The sequence below is a fragment of the Schistocerca piceifrons genome, chromosome 1 (genome assembly GCF_021461385.2).
Source record: "Schistocerca piceifrons isolate TAMUIC-IGC-003096 chromosome 1, iqSchPice1.1, whole genome shotgun sequence".
NCBI classification, from domain to species: Eukaryota; Metazoa; Arthropoda; class Insecta; order Orthoptera; family Acrididae; genus Schistocerca; species Schistocerca piceifrons.
In genome coordinates, this window is record NC_060138.1 from 402,956,750 (window position 1) to 402,978,202 (window position 21,453).

The 21,453-nt window shown below is 37.3% G+C and overlaps 1 protein-coding gene across 1 annotated transcript in view; it reads right to left on the reverse strand.

Moving 5' to 3' along the window:
- LOC124788618 (eIF-2-alpha kinase GCN2) overlaps window positions 1–21,453 on the reverse strand; it is a 312,712-nt gene that overhangs the window by 81,849 nt on the left and 209,410 nt on the right. Inside the window, exons 17-19 of the mRNA XM_047255891.1 lie at window positions 14,578–14,737; window positions 8,105–8,271; window positions 7,776–7,950 (exon numbers count right to left, since the gene is read on the reverse strand). Coding sequence (XP_047111847.1) covers window positions 7,776–7,950; window positions 8,105–8,271; window positions 14,578–14,737 — 502 coding nt within the window. The remainder of the gene's footprint in view (window positions 1–7,775; window positions 7,951–8,104; window positions 8,272–14,577; window positions 14,738–21,453) is intronic.

Here is a 21,453-nt window from a genome sequence, read left to right on the forward strand (position 1 = left end):
CAGCAGTGTAAGTAACAACAAATAGCAGTCTCTTGCCATTGTTTCGCTAATGAGACAATTCCTCTCTCTCTCTCTCTCTCTCTTTTTTTTTTTTTTTTTTTTTTTAATTGTACATGGCAGTAGCGCGCACAAAAGCAAGCCATGCCGTGAGCGGCGACAGGTCGTAAACACGTGTATCAAAATGCGACAAACAATGCATGACACAGTACAATAATGCATTTTCAGCCTAGAGTGATGTAAACGCCTATAACAAAGAGAATGGCACTTATCAGATCAAAGAAAAATAAGCAACTGATTCAAACCAGAAGAAGCACGCCTGACGCATAGCAATGGCTACCTGGTAAAGCTTAACTGCTAAGCTTACGACTCGAACCAGACTACTGTAGCTGTATCGTCATTTATTCTACCTAAATTGTGTCTCATATTACAATAGACCAACTTTGTTTCGATTTGGAGGGGCGGCCTAAAACTTTTCTCTCCCCTTGAATTTTGAGTCCCAAATTTCAGGTGCGGCTTAGATTCGGGAAATTTTTTTTTCCTTGATTTCGAGTCTCATTTTTCAGGTGCGGCTTAGATTCGAGTGCGGCTTAGATTCGAGTGCGGCTTAGATTCGAGTAAATACGGTAAATGTCCAGAAATGTAGAATTGTGTGTTTTAGAAGCAAACTATTCTATTACTACAGTATCAATTTGTCATAACTCGGATTGGTCAAGGGATGTGAAATGGAATGATCACATCAGCTCAGTCACAGGTGAAGCAGGCAGCAGGCTTTGGTTCATTGGTAGAATACAACAGAAAGGCGATCAGTCTACAGGGGACACTGCTTGCAAAACATTTGTGTGACCCGCCCCAGAATATTGTTCAAAAGTATGGGACCTGTAGATACAGTACTAATAGAAGATACTTGACACACACACACACACACACACACACACACACACAAAGATGTAGTGACTTACCAAATGAAAGTGCTGGCAGGTCGACAGACACACAAACAAACACAAACATACACACAAAATTCAAGTTTTCGCAACAAACTGTTGCCTCATCAGGAAAGAGAGAAGGAGAGGGAAAGACGAAAGGATGTGGGTTTTAAGGGAGAGGGTAAGGAGTCATTCCAATCCCGGGAGCGGAAAGACTTACCTTAGGGGGAAAAAAGGACGGGTATACACTCGCACACACACACACACACACACACATATCCATCCACACATATACAGACACAAGCATACATATTTAAAGACAAAGAGTTTGGGCAGAGATATATATATAAGGCACCACAAATGGTTGGAGGTTTTTATGACCCATGGAAGAGGTTCATGGTGAAGCTGGCAAAACTGAAATAGCAGATACTTGAAAATAGACAAAAAGCATGCTGAGAAAACCTGCTTACAAAGTTTGAACAACCAATCTTAAGATATGACTCTAGAAACATACTACAACTGCTAATTATCACTCCTGTAGGCATCATGAGAACAAGGTTATACAAATTACCAATTACCACCTGTATAAAAGTGCTTAAGCAGTAATTCTTCCCATATACCACTATGTGAATGGAAGGAGGAGCAGCCCCAATAATATAACCTATGTCACGTAGTTCACTATGGTTTGTAGCGCACGGATGTAGACGTACGCGAATTTGGGGGAGGACGGACATATGCGTTATATGACATATAGTCATTTCTATTCACTGATTTCACATTTTTCGCGATTCTACACCATAAATTCGTAGCCCCTGTGAAAAACTCTTAAGATCATACTGAAAATTTCTTGTTTTTACATTTCTTTCTAGTAAAGTTCATGTCAATTCTATCTTTTCACTCGACGTCTCGCTTGACTTTGTCCTGTTTTCTTCCTGTTGACATTTGATATGACTCAATGAGTTACAAGTGGCACAAAAGACAAATGGTTTGCACTGTGAGTCATGGTAGAGTTTAGGGAATATTTCAGGTCATTGTGGAGAGGGGAGATGGGAGACAGAAAATGCTGACATAATCCACCATCAGTGTTGCCAACACATCTTGCAACATTTAGCCTCACTGCACAATGATGATGGGTTGAGTACATTCCACACTACTGTTTGCAAGAACTGGTGTAATAGTAAAGTGATGGCACTGTGAAGGTGACCAGGAATGAGGCTACTGATTTGTTGATTGCTGTAGTGTCAAGTTAATGTTTTTGGACGTGTTAGTGACAGGAGACTCTCCGCTGTAGCAAGAACTCTTTGAGGAATAAGTTTGTGGTTGCACAATGTGTGAAATATTTGTGACAAGGAAGAATATGCACGTTGTTGCTCACCAATTCACTTACAGTAATTTAAGCTGTCCTCTTAGGTTCCTGCTTAACAACACACTCGGAAATCACCACATATTCAGAAATAAACAGCGAAGTATTTGTGACAAGGAGCAATATGAATTTTACTGCTGCTCATTTCACTTGCATTAATGTAAGCTGTCCTCTTTAAGTTTCTGCGTATCAACACATTTGGAAATAAACAGGCAAGTATTTATTTCATTCTTCCTTCTCTAACCAGCCAGAAATGTTTAACAACATTGAATATTGCAGAACGATCATAACAAATGTGATAACAATGCTAAGTTGAAAAAAATATTGGTAAGCAGTGAATTGCTAAACTATACCCTCTAATTCAGCTAACCACGATGTTATCCATTATGCTATGGCTTACTCATCTGAATTTTGTGTTGTGCATTAGTTATCATAAGATCTCTTGATGCCTTACATCACTGATGCTTTATTAATTGACATGTCATGATAAGTGTGACATATTTATGATACAGTACTTTCAATGCACCATTGCTTTGAAACAGCGTACTGTGCTCTTACATCACACACTACAAAGGAAATGAATAATCAAAGTGCACACAGTTCACATTGATTGTTCACAACAGCTAGTAGAAGTTAACAGTCGAAACCCCACTAGCGACATCACCACTGCAAAAAGTAGTGAGAAGTGGCGTCCACACTGTCCCTGGAAACATGTTTCTATTGGAAACATTATTTCCTACAGTGTATCACATCTGTTTCTGACTTTATTTCTTGTCTCTGTTTCCGTCCACACTGGCAGCAAACATTTTATTTATTTATCGTGACTTGTGTCCTGAAGGCCATAAGCATCTCAGAGTGTTTCGTAGTTTTATAGAGTAAGGTCGCATATGTCAAAGAATTTCATAATTGGTTTTAAAACTTTGATGTTATTCTGATGGGGAGTTGGTATTGTAGTTGGTAACGGTTGATAAAATGTGATTAGTATTCGTAAGAAGTTGATTTATTGGTTTGCATACAGCTGTCATCCGTAGTGAGCAAGAAAATTCTAGAGAATACCTGGCGGGATAAACTTGCTATGTATGGGAACTGAATATGGAAGACAGCTATAGCTTTCGTAATTTCACTTGGACATCATCTAACGATTTTGAATTTCTGGCAAATATGGTGTCACTGTTTGTTTGTTTCTTTCTCCCCCCTGGGAAAGCAATTACAACCAGACATTCTATTAGTCTTAGTTTTTTGTCAACAGGAGATTCATTCCAGAGCCTTGAGTATTTATTTCACATTTCAAAGCAAGCAATTGACATTTTCAAGCAGGTAGTTTAACACACATAGTTAAAGATGGACTTCCACAGCAGATGACCCCCATGTGTTTCCTTGTTGACTCAATGACTATGTTGGTTATGTTTGCAGTGGGCAAGGGATTATTGAGTCTAGAGCATGAATAATCAATGAAATTTTGTTGCTAGATGAATCACATTTCTTGATATACGAGGTCAATGGTTGTGTCCTGGTGAGTGGCTGCTCAAAATATACAGTGTGCTGTGGTGCTGTGGGTGGGGCAGTATCATGCTATGGGGGAGGGGGGGGGGGGGCAGTGATCTCGGTCTGTATGGGACCTTTAATAGTAAAGGACAGCACCATAATAACTGTGGACTATATGAACATTTTTACAGGCCATTTCCATTCCTTTATGTCTGATGTCTGCCCCTATTGTAATCGCATCTTCCAATACAATGACTGTCCACATCATGAGGCCAGAATCCTGCTTCACTGGTTTGTGAAGCATGACAGTGAACTTACGATGATGTTTTGGTTTCCAAATTTGGCTGGTCTGAAGCTGATATAACACTTCTACGATGCTATAAGGTGCAAGCTCCACATTTACAATCTCCTGGACCGTAATTTATGGGATCTGTGTGATGTGTGTACACCTAATTGTCAGAACTATGCCACAAAGAATCAATGCTGTATGCATTCTAAAGGTTGACCAACACACCAATTTAGCAGGCAGTCATACAGTGTATTTAGGAGTCTTCATTCCACCTCATAAAATGTACACAGTTTGAGTCCAACTCCCATGTTTGCTTCAAAAAAGATGAACACAAATGTGCCGGTTCTGTGAAAAGCACTATCAATTTGGAGTTGTAAGGATATTCGATTTGAAAGAGTACCTCTAATATTCCACGATAACTGAGTAACATACTCATTTTAATTAAAGAGGCAGTTATTGAATGTTGCTAGATTCAGGTGCCATAATCATTTTTAAGATGGGTCTCTGGACAACAGGAAAACTGTCAGATTATGCCAGTTGGTTGAATGTGTATCCACACAGGCTAACAGTAATTTTATGGGAAATGATAAGAATTTTGTACAACATGCTAGCCACATGAAACTCAGCTCACTTTATAGGTAAGAATGTTAACAGACGTCGCATATATGACTATGCTGAAATTATAAATAAGTGAGTGCACTGTGATAATGAAGTACTATAGTTGAAGTGTTTGGTTATTTATAGTTATCAGAATCACCTTACTTATTCCCAAGGTTTATGATGCTGAATTTCATGGTAAGCAGGCTAATGATACGATTTCTTAACAGGGCAATCAGTTTTTACAAACTGTATAAATGACATATTAGTTAATTCTGATATCCATCAAAGGTTTTTTTTTTCCATTAGTATTCAAAGTGGTCACAACATGATAAAATTTATGCTAAGACAGGTTGCTGGCTCCCAATGCTACCAAATCCACACACAAAAAAAAGTTTTGCATCACCTCGGTTCTGAGAGTTCTGGAACCTGTACAGAAAATTGGAATAGAGATCAAAATAAACAACATTTCCGCCCTTTTTATTGCTCATGAAAACCACATATTGCATGTTGTCACACCATACGGCAAGACCTTCAGAGGTGGTGGCCCAGATTGCTGTACACACTGGTACCTCTAATACCCAGTAGTATTTCCTCTCGCATTGATGCATGCCTGTATTCATCGTGGCATACTATCCACAAATTCATCAAGGCACTGTTGGTCCAGATTGGCCCACTCCCAAACGGCGGTTTGGTGTAGATCCCTCAGAGCGTTTGGTGGGTCATGCCGTCCATAAACAGCTCTTTTCAATCCATCCCAGGCACGTTTGATAGGGTTCATGTCTGGACAACATGCTGGCCACTCTAGTTGAGCTATGACATTATGCTGAAGGAAGTCATTCACAAGATGTGTATAACATTCACAAGATGTGCATAATGGTGACATGAATTGTTGTTCATGAGGACGAATTCCTCCCCAATGTGCTGCCAATATGGTTGCACTATCGGTCGGAGGATGGCATTCATGTATCGTACAGCCGTTACAGCGCCTTCCATGATCACCAGTGGTGTACGTCGGCCCCACATAATGCCTGACTGGGTTGCCTCCAAACACATCTCCGATGATTGTCTGGTTGAAGGCATATGCGACACTCATTGGTGAAGAGAACGTGACGCCAATCCTGAGTGGTCCATTGGGCATGTTGTTGGGCCCATCTGTACCACGCTGCATGGTGTCGCGGTTGCAAAAATGGATCTCACCATGGACGTCGAGAGCGAAGTTGCGCACCATGCAGCCTATTGCGCACAGTTTGAGTTGTAACACGACGTCCTGTGGCTGCATAAAATGCTTTATTTGACATGGTGGCATCGCTGTCAGGGGTTCTCCGAGCCATAATCCGTAGGTAGCGGTCATCCACTGCAGTAGTAGCCCTTGGGCGGCCTAAGCGAGGCATGTTATAAACAGTTCCTGTCTCTCTGTATCTCCTACATGTCCGAACAATATTGCTTTGGTTCACTCTGAGATGCCTAGACACTTCCCTTGTTGAGAGACCTTCCTGGCACAAAGTAACAATGCGGACATGATCAAACTGCGGTATTGACCATCTAAGCGTGATTGAACTGCAGAGAACACGAGCTACGTACCTCCTTCCTGGTGGAATGACTGGAACTGATTGGCTGTCGGACTCCCTCCACCTAATAGGCGCTGCTCATGCATGGTTGTTTACATCTTTGTGCGGGTTTAGTGACATTTCTGAACAGTCAAAGGGACTGTGTCTGTGATACAATATCCACAGTCAACATCTATCTTCAGGAGTTCTTGGAACTAGGGTGATGCAAAACTTTTTTTGATGTGTGTACAATACAATGTGCATAATTAGACAAGAAGATAAGATAGTATTTAAGTATGATATAAAAGACTGATCCTCAAGTCAGTCAGAATATCATCATCTTATACTTTTCATTTACAGTAATTTAAAATTGAATATTCTTATAAATGTAGTATTTGAGAAATCAAATATCACTCAATGATTCTTCAGAAGGATTCTTGAAGTACATAAAATATCAGTAACACAAGTCGCTTACAAAATGATTATCTGCTTTTCTACTGAAAACTGTTGTCCCACCCGATATCATAAAGAAATTAGGATAGACACAGGGAGGGAGGGAAACAAAGGTAAGAAAGGGGAGAATGATAAGGGGAGGGGGTGGATGGAGAGGGAGAGGGGGTGGGGGTTGGATGGAGAAGGAGAGGGGGAGGGGGAGGTTTGGATGGAGAGGGAGAGCCAAAATAAAGAGTTATTTAACTCCAGTTTACTTTGAGTGTATTATTAAGATGTGTAACAAACACCAATCGAAAATTCTACAATGCTCTGCCTTCCGAAGTGAACCAAATAACAAGTTACCATCCATATATAAAATTAAAGAACTTTGATGAATACAGAAATATTCAGGTAGTCATTCTTCTGCTATAACATTTGCAAATTTAAAAGGAATTTCTGTGATAGTATAAAAAAGATGCATCCTCCATCAAATAAAGTACAGTGGCATCTACAACACGAATTTAGTAGCGAAATAAACTTGTTTGTAAAACATATCTACTATTTTAAATTACCTAAAAGGCTGCAGCTTTTTGATATGTCACAGGACATATTATATGAAATGTGCATACAACTTATTTGATAAGATACTTTCATACCTGTAAAAGCCTTAGTAATTTTTTTGCAAGTACCAGAAACTATTTTCATTATTCTTTACTTTTTATCCAAACTTCCAAAATGATGTTGAATGCACTACAAATGAATTTTTGTTAGTGAAGAAACCTTGAAGCCACTGGGTATATGCGTAATACAGAAATAACAGTTTTTGGATTGTTGTTCAGATAACAGATTCTGAACCTATACCATATTTTTCTAAAAAGAACAATACATGTTTTACTAAAATGACTTTAGTCTCTGGCTTTCAACAAATTTTAAGTAAAAATCTGATTATTGGCTGCTGTCTCCAATCCACAGAAACTCAACTATAAAAAAAATCACAATGCAATGTGCAATCATATCTCAAGACGTTCATAATAAGTACAATATATCAATCTGGTAGATAAATATTGTTAGAAATTTTCAGTGATCTTATTTACCGTATTTCCTGTAATTTACAAGGGTGATGCTGAAATAATTACCTGTGAGAAGCATGACGCCACTAGATACTTATAAGCCTTGCTCTGTGGGTTTGATAATGTGTGACGCACCATTTCTTGCAATTCTGCCTCTTCAAGTTGTGGTGGTGGTAAGAAGTCTGACTGCAGTAATTCCAAGGAAGTAGGTCGAAGACTAGGGTCATGGTTGAGCAACCACCTGTGACAACCTATAATATTGCATCTATTTCTGACAAAGTATGCATTGAAATACGTTAAATGTATGCCATCTTACTGCAACAACAACCACAAAATGATGTACAACATAAATGGGCTCACATTTAGAGGGAAACTATATACATAATTATTCTCACCGTATTATATACGTCTGTCTGGGCATTTTTTCTTCATTGAAATCAGATGGAAGAATTATATCTTTGCTGCGCAAATTTACCAACACTTTCACTCTCTCCATCCCTGTTTTTAGTGGATGATAACACATTTCGAAAAGAATGATGCCCAAGCTATAGATGTCCACCTTCTGTAACAAATGGAAACAGAAAGTCACGTAAGAGAATTAGTAATAGTAAGTATGTACTGCTTGTGAATTTCCAATTCCAAAAATTTACTAGTGCTACCAATAATAAGAACTGAAGACAAATAGAATTATTCTCATTTTTTGGAAGAGCTCTATAATCACACTTGAGGTTTTTAGAAAGTAAGTGACAAATGAGTTTTTTCACTACCTCTCTCTTGGAATTCAGTTAATCTTGCTCAATACCCGTGTACTAACCAGTTTGATTTTGTCACTCAAACAATTGATATGAGGCTTTTTATTCAGCACTATAATATCTCACAATCACTCCCTTATGTCGTGATTCAAAACTAATATGAAACAGTTGATCTTGCACAATACTGAACTGGGAGTATGATATCAAGGTCTTACATTTAGCATGTGTGTGACAAGTGTAAATATTTACAACTGTACTCTGATTTGTCCACCATCTTCAAAAGTCCTTGCAGCTATTAGAGAAATGCATTTTGTGCTGCATGTCATTCCTTTGGTGCCTTCATTGAAGTTTACTGTATTCTTGTTATGACTAAACTATCCACAATGAGACTCTTCTTTAGCTCTTATATGTATCCTTGTCAGTAAAGGTCCCAAAACAGAATAACAGTACTAAAGAATGGGTTGAATGAAAATTTTTCAAACAACCAACTTATTTTCAACACTGTGTGTGTGTGTGTGTGTGTGTGTGTGTGTGTGTGTGTGGTGGAGAGAGAGAGAGAGAGAGAGAGAGAGAGAGAGAGAGAGAAGGGGGGAGGGGAGGGAGGGAAGGGGTATGGGGAGGGGGGGGGGAGGGGGAGAAGGAGACTATTCCATCCCGGTTTTTTCATTGTTTGAAGGCAGACTACAGCATCAATACAAAAAATTTAACACAAGTGCACATAGATATTAGTTTCCTTGTACAGTCTTAACATGTGATGTGGTCATCCTATGGAGAAAGAGACATATAAACTAATAAGAGGCAATGTCACTTTGTATGTTTGCCTACTGTTCACATAAAATCATCACTCACTTTGTTCTTGTGGGATGGCAGTCTCTCTATGTCTCTCTATGATGTTCGGAGGTACCTACATTTCTATGGCCCTTTTGCACTTTTTAGTCATTGTTCACAAACTTCTAAATCCGGGTGTATACATGTACAAGGAAAACAAATTCCCGGGTTTTCCCAGATTTCCTGGTTAAAAATACACCTCTTTCCAGCTGAAAATGCACTTTTTTGTGTTAAGTGACAGTACAGTTTCCCTCAAAACTGTAAAACTTATCAATCCTTTGAAGGTTAAGATCTTAGACACTGGCATAGAACTTCCTCGTACTTTAGAAAACGAACCCCAGAAAAGAAAAGCATTTTACAAAGATCTTTGATTTAAAGCAACACATATGCTGCATATTTTCATATTACGATACATTGCATATATTCGTATTATGAAAGTATATATTTGACGTCAAAAAAAGGCCCCGGGAATAGACAACATTCCATTAGAGCTACTAATAGCTGCGGGAGAGCCAGCCATGACAAAACTACCATCTGGTGAGCAAGATGTATGAGACAGGCGAAATACCCTCAGACTTAGAATATAATAATTCGAATCTTAAAGAAAGCAGGTGTCGACAGGTGTGAAAATTAGCAAACTATCAGTTTAATAAGTCACGGCTGCAAAATACTAGCACAAATTCTTTACAGATGACTGGAAAAACTGGTAGAAGCCAAAATCTGGGAAGATCAGTTTGGATTCTGTGGAAGTGTTGGAACACGCGAAGCAATACTGACTCTATGATTTATCTTAGAAGACAGAATAAGGAAAGGCAAACTTACGTTTCTAGCATTTATAGACTTGGAGAAAGCTCTTGACAATACTGGAATACTCTCTTTAAAATTCTGAAGGTGGCAGGGGTAAAATACAGAGAGCAAAAGGCTATTTACAATTTGTACAGAAACCAGACGACAATTATAAGAGTCGAGGGACACAAAAGGGAAGCAGTGGTCAAGAAGGGAGTGAGACAGGTTTGTAACCTATCCCTGATGTTATTCAATCTGTATATTGAGCAAGCAGTAAAAGAAACAAAAGAAAATTTTGGAGTAGAAATTAAAGTCCACGGAGAAGAAATAAAAACTTTGTGGTTTGGCAATGACGTAGTAATTCTGTCAGAGACAGCAAAGGACCTGGAAAGGCAGATGGACGAAACAGACAGTGTCTTGATAGGAGGATATAAGATGAACATCAACAAAAGCAAAACGAGGATAATGGCATGTAGTCAAATGAGGTCAGGTGATGCTGAGGGTATTAGATTAGGAAATGAGACACTTAAAGTAGTAGATGAGTTTTGCTATTCGAGGAGCAAAATAACTGATGGTGGTTGAAGTAGAGAGGATATAAAATGTAGACTGTCTATGGCTAGGAAGTAGAGGGTATAAAATGTAGACTGGCTATGGCAAGGAAAGCGATTCTAAAGAAGAGGAATTGGTAACATCGAATATAGATTTAAGTGTCAGGAAGTCTTTTCTGAAAGTATTTGTAGTATGGAGTGTAGCCATGTGTGAATGTGAAACATGGAAAATAAATAGTTTAGACAAGAAGAGAATAGAAGCTTTCAAAATGTGGTGCTACAGAAGAATGCTGAAGATTAGATGGGTAACCAATGAGGTGGTAATGGATAGTATTGGGGAGAAGAGGAAATTGTGGCACAACTTCACTAAAAGAAGGGACCTGTTGGTAGAACACGTTCTGAGGCATCATTGGATCACCAATTTAGTATTTGAGGCAATTGTGAAGGGTAAAAATCGAAGAGGTAGACCAAAAGATGAATACATTAATCAGATTCAGAAGGATGTAGGTTGCAGTAGTTACTCAGAGATGAAGAAGCTTGCACAGGATAGAGTAGCACAGAGAGTTGCATCAAACCAGTTTCTGGACTGAAGACCGTAAAAACAACATATTCGAATTCCACCAAACACAGCACGTTAGTTTCTGAAGCACAGGAATTGAGATTATGATGCACTTTTGTAAGCCAAGCATTGCTCATGGCTCGTGATTTTACCAGCCAATGATATCAGACAGAGCATAGGACACGTGATGTAATCAGTCAATTGCAACATCACTGTTAAGTAGTGTGAACACACAAATAGGAAAAGTTCATGGTTCATATTAATATGCATAGTGTAGCTAAAAGAAAAGCTAAGCTTTCATATACAATACTGGTCTTTTTTGTGTGTTTTCTACTTTATGATACATAAGACAAATGTGCTTGTAAAATTTTAAGTAATTCCACACATGTCTGGTCTTTTGACTCTAAATTCTTCTAAGTGGCTTGCCCTCAAAGTGTTAAGCTTTAAATAAAAATCAAACTCTCAGTGATTTATGAAATTCAAAGCAATTATGTGCAAGTAACGTAATTCATGTTGCATAAAATGAAATTTACTTTGAAAGTAATGATTTTCAAGCCACTATTCACTACACTTTCTTGTTACCTGTTAGAATCCATTTCGGCAGTTGTCAAAGAGTGCCAGAAAACAGGCATTATTGCACGTGCACAGCTACGATGATGCAGGAAGCCTGCATGTTGTATGTATACAGCCTTAAAATCTCTTATATTATGTTATAAACGAAACAGGACATCAGAGGACACTCCAAAAGCATAGGAATTTTGTAAACAATACCAAAATGCGTAATTCAGCTTAAGGTGCACATTCATATGCCCAGATTCACAAAGGAGTAGGGTACAACCTGATGTTAAGCTTTTCAGTGTGGTTTTGGGGATGCAAATTTTCTTGGAGCACCAGTACCCTGTTATCTCATGTTTGGTTCTTTATTATGGTGTAATGCTATACATGCCAGAAGATAAAAACGTGCACTTGAAACAGTTGACACCAGCCAACAGTGTTTCAAATAAATTGACTGTGAATGTGGAAAAGATTAATAAAAGCTAAATTTCTTTAGAAAATTGACGAAAATAACTTCATTGGTCTGCAAGGCAATTAATGCCTGACTGCCAAAAACCTAGAAATAAAATAAAATCAGAAAACTGAAACTAATAACATATTTCAGCCTTTCATAATTGTGTGAATGTATTTTAATTCACTTGATAGCTCCAAGCCACAGAAATCCATTTTGTTGTCTTTTGACATAAAAGCTGTAAACAAAGAGGAAACAGCAAAACCACTAAATGTAAACACGGGTTATGTGGAGACTACCTGTATCCCCCACTGTAACTCAGACTGCTCTGTGCAGGCTCGAATCTTGCAGCTTGGGCGCACCAGAAAATTTTGTTCCGGGTAAAGCCTGCTGCTTATTGCTAATGCTGATACAGTTAACAGCCCCACTTCAAGTAGCCAGAAGCAGGAGAATGTGCTGTTCATAAGGGACTCAACTTTGCGTGCGCATGAGCCCATTGGCAACTGCTCAAACGAACTTAATGTAAACCATTGTGATGTCATGCTCATCGGAAGCACTTTGTTGTTATGAAATATTGCATAGTCTTTGTCCTAAAGCCTTTGACACATTTTGCTGTTAGTAGATGATAGTGTGTGACTGTTTTCTTTTTGTAAACGGCACATTTCCTTTGCAACTTAAGTTTTATTTTGGTTTATTCCCCTTCTTTATGTTTTATTGCTGCAGTATTATTCTACAGTAGTGGGATAAAGTAAAATTCTTTGCTAAAGTATCAGTTCTTACCAGTTGAAACCACAAAAATTTAACAGAAAACAAAAACAATGAAAAATTCCAAGAATTCTAAAAATTTTCCGTGTTTTTCCTGAATGAAAAATTTCCTGGATTTTGTTAGAAACACAATGTCGCAAGATAAACCACAAGTTGTCGTATAACGTATGTTCATTCGATCATGTTCCACTGTGGTCTCTTACAATAGCCACAGGTGGTAGTGTTCTATGTTAACTATGCTAACTGTATACCTTCGTATCTGTATATCCAGATGGTGTGGTCAATATATGGGCATGCAGTGGCCAAAACCAACAATGAAATAAAAAGGGTTGTTGGCTGTGGATGATGAGTGGTGCTTTCACAGTACATGTGGAAGGTGCAGTGAACTCCTTAGAGGAAGAGGAACACTGACAGAAAGACTGCCTTTGAACTTGCATAATCTGAAGGTATAGGTTGCTTGAAACGCTTCAATGTTTGTTGGGTTATATGATTGTCATTATTCAGAGTAGTTAAGAATTGTCTTTCAGCACCAACCTGCAGGAAGTAGTAGTCCGATGAAATCAAGTTCGTACATGACTGTGGTACAGGATAGATGGACCTTGAGAACTTTTACAACAGCAACTGTAATTATCTACAAGAATTAGAAATATGTAATGCCGAATTTGAATGACAGATCCAATGCAAATGTTACATGCTCACACATAACTACCCAGAGTGTACGTTTAATCACAAAGTCCAGAAAACTGGATGGGTGTCAAAACAAAGCTTATTTCAATTTGACTACTGATATGTCGATCTTGTTGTTGTCAGTCACTTGCAATGTCTTCCGAGTGCTTTGCTGTCATACCGCTGATGTTAGTCAACAAAACATGTTAAAAAAATAAGTGACTGTGACAATTTTCTACTACACATGAGAGTACAAAAAATTTATTTTAAGAATTACAAAGGTGGGACCTTGACTCCAAATATAATCTTAAAGCTACATATTTTCTAATATTTCCTACTTTAAGGGTACTTAGTTGAAACTGTTGAAGAAATGCGAATTCTTAAACTCCATCATTCCATTTAGGACCTCATTTTTCCACTTTTGGCCATGGATGAGTAATTCCATTTCCTTTTGTTTTGACCGCCATTTCAAATTCCTGCACCGACGATTTGTCTTGTGACACTGTGTTTCGAGTTACATTTAGTAGTTTGTGAACAACAGCTATCAAGATCAAAAGAGCCACAGAAATTTAGGTACCTCAACAAATCACACAAAGACGGACATGCCACAAAACAAAGTGAGGATTACTTAGAAACTTTTCATGTGAACAGAAGACTAACATACAAAATGTCATCATTTGTTACTAAGTTATCTTTCTCTTTCTACACAGGGTGACCACACCACATGCCAAGACTACACAAAGAAACTTGTGTTAGATGTTTCTACTGCAATTCTAGTGTGACGATGAGATCTATCCTTGAAATATGTTACTAATTAAATAATTTATATTGTCAACAAATTTTTTAGACTGGTAGTGCTATCTGAATACCTTTTCTTGAAAAGTGTGTGGTCAGCTCCTAATAAACTTTATCCTAAATTCTTGTAGCATAACAATTTAATCTGCACCATCACACATACCTGATTGTAAACTACTTTGCCACCTGCACTCCCTAATTCTGGGGAAACGTATAGTGCGGTGCCAACCTGACCAGTCATTGATCCATCTCCAAGATCATTTGAAAATGACATTTGGTCAGATACTATGTTGTTGGGCTCCAGATGTGCAAGTGCTCCAGGTCTATTAAAAAGAATAATATTATGTAATAATTTTGTAGGACTTCACACAATTTATATATCAAGCTTCTAAAAAAAACCACAAGCTATTAAAAACATGTAATGTAACTAACAGGACATATAATAGATATAAAAAGTATCTCAGCACCTACCAAGAAGTGTGCTATAGGCACAGTGATGTCTGCTGCCACACAAAACATACAAATAGTGTCCGTAGTCACAAAAAAGAGAATGCTGTGGAATAAACAGAGGTTCCTTGTAGAGCTCAAAGGCTTCCAACATCTTTGAGAGACTGGTGTCAATGATATGGCAAGATTGTGTGTGAAATTTCAGTCCCACTCACAAAACACATGTCAATAGTTTCTATTACCACAATCAGGTAGAAAGAAATAAGTATGTGTGCAGCCAAAAGACACACACACACACTCTCTCTCTCTCTCTGTAGTATTACCATCATGATTATTTCATGTAAAAAGTGTAAACATACTTTCTAAGCTTCTCAAAATAAGATACAAGAGATACTCTAGAAAGTTCTGTGTTGGATTATGTGGTGAGAGAGTGAAATGCGAGACCATCAACCACTGGCAACAGTTTACATCAAAACTATATTATGTGATGATTTGATGTATTTGTTGTCACATTCTAAGGTGACGTTTTCTCACCAGCAGGGTAAAGAGTTGTTACAAAATTTTTCAACAAACTGATCTAACACATCTCAAAGATGCCTGGTGGGGTTCTGTTATGCCTACACCACTCTTAAGTAAATATCATGCAGTCACGTGATCAGGGGCTTTACATAGCAGTGCAGAACGAAAAGATAATCATATTATCTCTCAATGGAACATTTCTTCACTGTTCTTGATCTGATTAACAACAGAAGACCTCCACAATACCTGATAAGAATGCCTGAGTGTCTGTACAGCATGCATTTGCGTTCAACTGTGTGAATCAGTTAGTGTCTTAGAGATAACAGATGTAGATTTTCATTTTTCTTGGATGGTTTTACTTTGTTATAATGTCACATGGACATATTCAATGGTGTGTCTGGAGACTTCAAGCAACAACATGTTTTGACTGCACCGCAACACTTAACATGGTTGGAACTGAGCGCATTGCTTATCAGAAACAGTATGAAGTTGTTCAGCATACTAAATGGATTTAGGGAATTAATTTCCTAGTAATATATATCAACTGTGGATTGACTGACTTACTGTTACAATATGAACAGTTTTTCCAAGGTCAATTTCATAGCATATTACAAAGACCCAGACCAATTCCTGTCCTATTTGCTACTGTAAAAAGATTGAACAAATGTTCTACAGCATATTTTTTGATGTCTTATAATCAAAATGCCTACGTGCAACAGTACTGTTATATAATGCATTTATATATAGTAGTTGCTTCATACTTTTTGGATTTGAACATCTGTACTCAGACATCAATTTCCTAAAGAAATGCAATGCACTTGAAAAAAAAAAAAGGACCTTTGAGGGTTTCTGAATGCTGTTAAGTACAAGAAGTTTTGAACATTCTAAGAGCGCTGGCAGGGAATGTGTAGCTTATAAGTCTTGTATTTTCAAAATTGTCACTTTGATTCACACTAACAGCAAGCTTTTTTTGAAGTTTTTATATGAATTCTATATTAATAATCAAATGTAAATGTTAATTAACAAAATACTGAGTCATAATTTCTTAACAAAAAAACATCTTTTCATTTTTAACCCCGTAACTTTTTGTTTCCAAATTATGCTTAAAAAATAATGTTTTTTTTTTAATTAATGAAAAATTCTATAATGAATGAAAACACATACAGACAAATAAAGACAGCTTTTAAAGCTCAAAATAATGAGTTACAAAGTTCTGAAGATCACCAATAATAAAATCCTGCTGGGCTTTGATGAAAATATCCTAAAACTTGAAGCACAGTGGAGGTATTTATCTCATACCACTGGCAAGCACTGGTCACTCAGCTGATCAACTGTCATCACTTTCAGTCTCTAATGATGTACAATCACAGTCTTCTTCTCTTTCTGAGCTGCTAAATTTAATGTCAAACTCAGGATCACTATAGCCATCCTTATTTGAAAGCACTGCCTAAACAACAATACAGGAGAGAGAGAGCCTGGACAGCCCGCATTTTGCTGTCACATATCCAAAGCTGCACACAATAAAGATGATGTCTAGTGGCAACCATCTCAACCAAAAAGTGACAGCCAGGATACAAATATAGTACCAGATGCTCTCCAGCAGCCAGCCACTTAATTATCAGATGGATATAAGCAAGTTTTTTATTTTTCTGAAGATCTCTCCTTAAGTTGCCTGAGTATACTTGGGATTTTAAGTTTCTGTCAAAATGAGGTAGCTTGAGTTAAAGGGTTAGTTATTAATCTTATGAAAATGACATGTGAAACGCCTTATTTTCTATTTGATGTTTCACATTTTTGTACCAAATTTTAATTTGCTGTGACTCTTCAAATTTTCATGCAAATAGTAACTAAAAATAAAAAGGTGGTATTTTTATTAAAGATTATGATTCAATATTTGTTATATGACCTCTCCATTTGATAATAAATATGGTAATAAAGTAAAAAATTATTACTGGTAAGAATGGAAACAGCAACTTTGTGATTACAAGACTCGTATAGAGAGACTGAAGAAATTCATATTTTGCGATAAATGTGAATTCTGCCTCAAAATTAAGATGCTACTTCACAGTGAATTGTATCCAGATGAACTATTTTATCAGAGATAGTTTGAAATAGCTTTTTTCTGCATATAAATATAAAAAATGTAAATAGTTTTCAGTTACTGGTATTGTACACCATCTAGCAAAGTCCAGTTTAAGAAGGTAATGTGTGTAAGAACGTGTTTGCAAAATAAAATGTGTATGAACGTTTCGATATATCAATGCACTCAATGATCTGATGCCATGCCAACTGTGGATGGTTGAATGGTCTATTCAGAATACACACCGTGTAATGCAACATATTAGAACTCAGCCGTGGGATCTAGCATTTTACAACAAAGAGACGCTTACATTTGTTTGTTAGCTCAAGCTCAAAAGATCGTATAATGTGGACAATTTTAACATAGCAAATTAGGTGGCAGATGTTTTGAACTGTCCACTAGAGGTCGGTCCTGAACTACGTCATTAACAATTCTCTGCTAATCCCAACAAGCAACTGCGCGCTAGCCGTCCCCGAATGGCTTGTGTTGTGCATTGCTCTTTGTTTTCTTATTCTGAAATAAGTGAAGTGACTGATCATGCTATGATCATTCTTGAAAGCTTAAATAGTGGCAAACGAAGAAAACAAAGGCCATTTCGGAACAAAAAGGTGTTGAACTTTTTGCAAAAGCAAACAATACAGTCAAAAAGTTTGTAATCACCACTTCTTCTAACAGTAAACTTCATAGAACTATAAATTTCATAGAACTACGGCTCTGTCCGTCTTCACTCATGTAGCATAGCAATCTTTTCATCTACATCATTTACACAAAAAAAGCTAATTTCCCTAAAAATAGAAGCAAATTTCACCGAAAATAGATGCTACTTTTTCCGGCTTGCACATTACGACTTTCAGCTACTGGTGGCTCTGTTAAAATGCTACAAATTTTTTGTGATTAATAATGTTTGGAAATTTTCAAATCTTCAAAGCTGCTGATATTTTTGTATTCTGAGACGTGCATAATACTGCATTACGAAACTGAAGTCTGGGTACTGACCTTCAAATTCTATAAATATGAAGAAAATCAAAGATGGGCAATCCATAAGGTGCCTACCTTAACGACAACTGAGACAACAACCAGGGCAGATTTCACTGTCCATCCAGGCATTCACATCATCCAACTGTTAGTACTAATATGTTAACAATCTTGATGGATCACTTTATGGGAAACAAACTTGGGTGACCAGCTCATCAATTCGTGTTGCAAACAGTATGATGTGTCGCAATCTGCTCTCCTCGTGACTAAATGAATTACAGGTAACCCACTGCCAAAGACTACGACTTCAGTGTTATGCTGGCAGATTACCTGCATGTGAATTGGTCATGTTGATCACAGGCTCTGAGAAACACAAGCTCTTAGGTCTGGGAAGAAACTTCACTGAGCATAGCTCTGCCAAGGTATTGCATTTATCATGCATCTCACAAAACTCTTACAGCTATAATAGGCTTGTGAGCAGGTTTGTCAGAAACCCTACCAACACATGCAAGTTGAAACCCTACCAACACATGCAAGTTGAAACCCTACCATCACATGCAAGTTTAAACCCTATCATCACATGCAAGTTGAAACCCTACCATCACATGCAAGTTCATTGGATGCCAATATTCTGGCTCAGGTGAAAGAATATTGTGATTAGAGGACTGAAGAAGCTTGAGTAATGGCTTTAGATAACAGGGAGAACCCAGCTATGTTTAGGCCTGTTAACTGCTTTACCAAGTCTATTGTTTTTTATTTTGGGAAAATAAATTGCAGTACTTTAGGATCAAAACATAGGTCAGTGGGTGTGAAAGGGTCATGAAATATAGTTGACTGGAATTTTGTCGGGTTGTCAGAAGTGTATAAAAAAAGGGGATGGGAGGGAGGGAGGGAGGGAGGAGGGGGAGGGGGGAGAATTAAATATAAGGTAGGTCATGACCTACAGAGGAACAGAGAAGGAACGAAGTTGAGGAGTAGCCTCTATTGTAAACAAGCAAATTAAAAACAATGTAAGTTTAACAGTAAAACTTGAGAAAACTGACAAATGATTCTTCAATTGCAAATTCGGGTGTGATGGAAAAAAATGATGGGAGGTCACACGTTCGTAAAATCTGCCAAGAAGAATACCAAATTTGTCTAACACATTCTTCCAGATGAAAACAAATAAAAATCGGATTTGGCAAGGACCTAATGAATTTAAAATGAAACTGACTGCAATTTATAATATAGAAATTTCGAAGACTGAAAAGGTCCTCAACAACACTTGATTCACAAGTGATCATAAATTTGCAAGAAACAGAGTAAAAACTGATACAAAGCTAGAAAAAAACAACATCAGGCAGAAGGCCAGATACGTAGATTATGAGCAATTGAGTAAGAATGGGAGGCATTCCACATGAAAATCAGCAACAAAATCCACTTCGTAAGAAGTCACAGCTACATGCTGTAGATAAAATGAGCAGTTAGTTAACAAATGAAATAATATAACCATGAAAGATGTTAAAGGTATGAAAAATAAAACAGAAAGCAAGAATTTCAAGCAAATGACGAAACAGACATAACAAAATACACTGAATTAAACAAAACTATTGATAAAAGCATTCAAAGATGATGAGAGAAGCTAATGAAAATGTGGAAAGATAAGCAACTGAAAACAATAAAAGAATGATGAAAAAAATAAATAAATACATAAATAAGGTGAAATGGTGACTTGCGTTGGTTAGACAATGCATTTCGCCGGTCGAGACATTCAATGAACACCCAACAATTAATAACCGGGGGCGGGGGGTGGGGGGTGGGTAGGTGGCCAGGTCCATGTAGCTTCCCCACACTGACTATCCTGTGTACAAACTTATACATGTAGACAGTCCACCTGTCACAGATATTGAGAATCCTGACGATTTTTGCCTGTTATCGACATTGCTCCTGTCACAATATCGGTCCTGGGAATTCCAAGACTTTCGATAATTTTAATTTTGAAGTCGGATAACAAATGACACAAGAAATATTTTTTCCGTGTGACATAATCACAAATTAACAATTTTCTGATTTTTTTCCCCTTTATTTATATCATGAAAGGTTGCTGCCTAACAAATTTCAGGACTCTAGGTCAATGGGAATTATCATGTAGATTTTGATTAATGAGTACCCGAGTATCAAAAGATGTGACATAGCTTTAAAAATGGTAACAATTTACACACTGGTTGAATACTGTAATGGTTAAGATACTGACTTCATATGCAAAAGGAAGTGGGTTTGAATGTTGTCAGGTGCTTTGTTTTTTTATTTTTATTTTTAAATCTTTATTGAAATGATTCTGATCATTATTTTTATTCAGTTAATTGGTTTACATATTATTTTTTCTATTCATTTATCACATCATACTTGCTCTCATTTTTCTTCCTATCAGTCTTTTTCCACATCGAATTCCACTTCATGTGATTTTCATTGTTGTTATACGTTAACTTCGATTTAATTGTTTCCATTTTATCATATTACGTTTTTGTCCATGTTATTGCATTCATTATTTCTATTTCCTATTTTGCTTGAATTTTGTTTTACTTATAATCCCTGCTTTTGTTCAAATCATCATCCATGTTATTTTGTCCATAGTACAATAAGAACAACTGCCATCCAAAACACCTCATAACAAAAAACTACATTGTTGACCCCATTGTACAGTCAATATAAATAGATTATTTCATCTTTTGTTTTCTAACCAATAGATCAGCATTTTCAAATGTTTAAACGTTATTAGAGATAAATAAAAATAATTAAATTCACACGCAGAAAGATTCAGAGTGGAAGAAGAAGAATAGAATGAAAAGTAAGAGCAACACTGACTTTGAGCCTGGGATCACAAACTCAACCATTTGCTGGAGTTGTCAGAAAACAAATTAAAACCAAGTGAAAACATAACACAAAATTGATTTTGACTCTCCTGTACCATTGCCTAGGAGTAGAACATTCAAAGGTACTCAAAGTGGTGAGCCTGGACACCGATACATTGGTGCACTC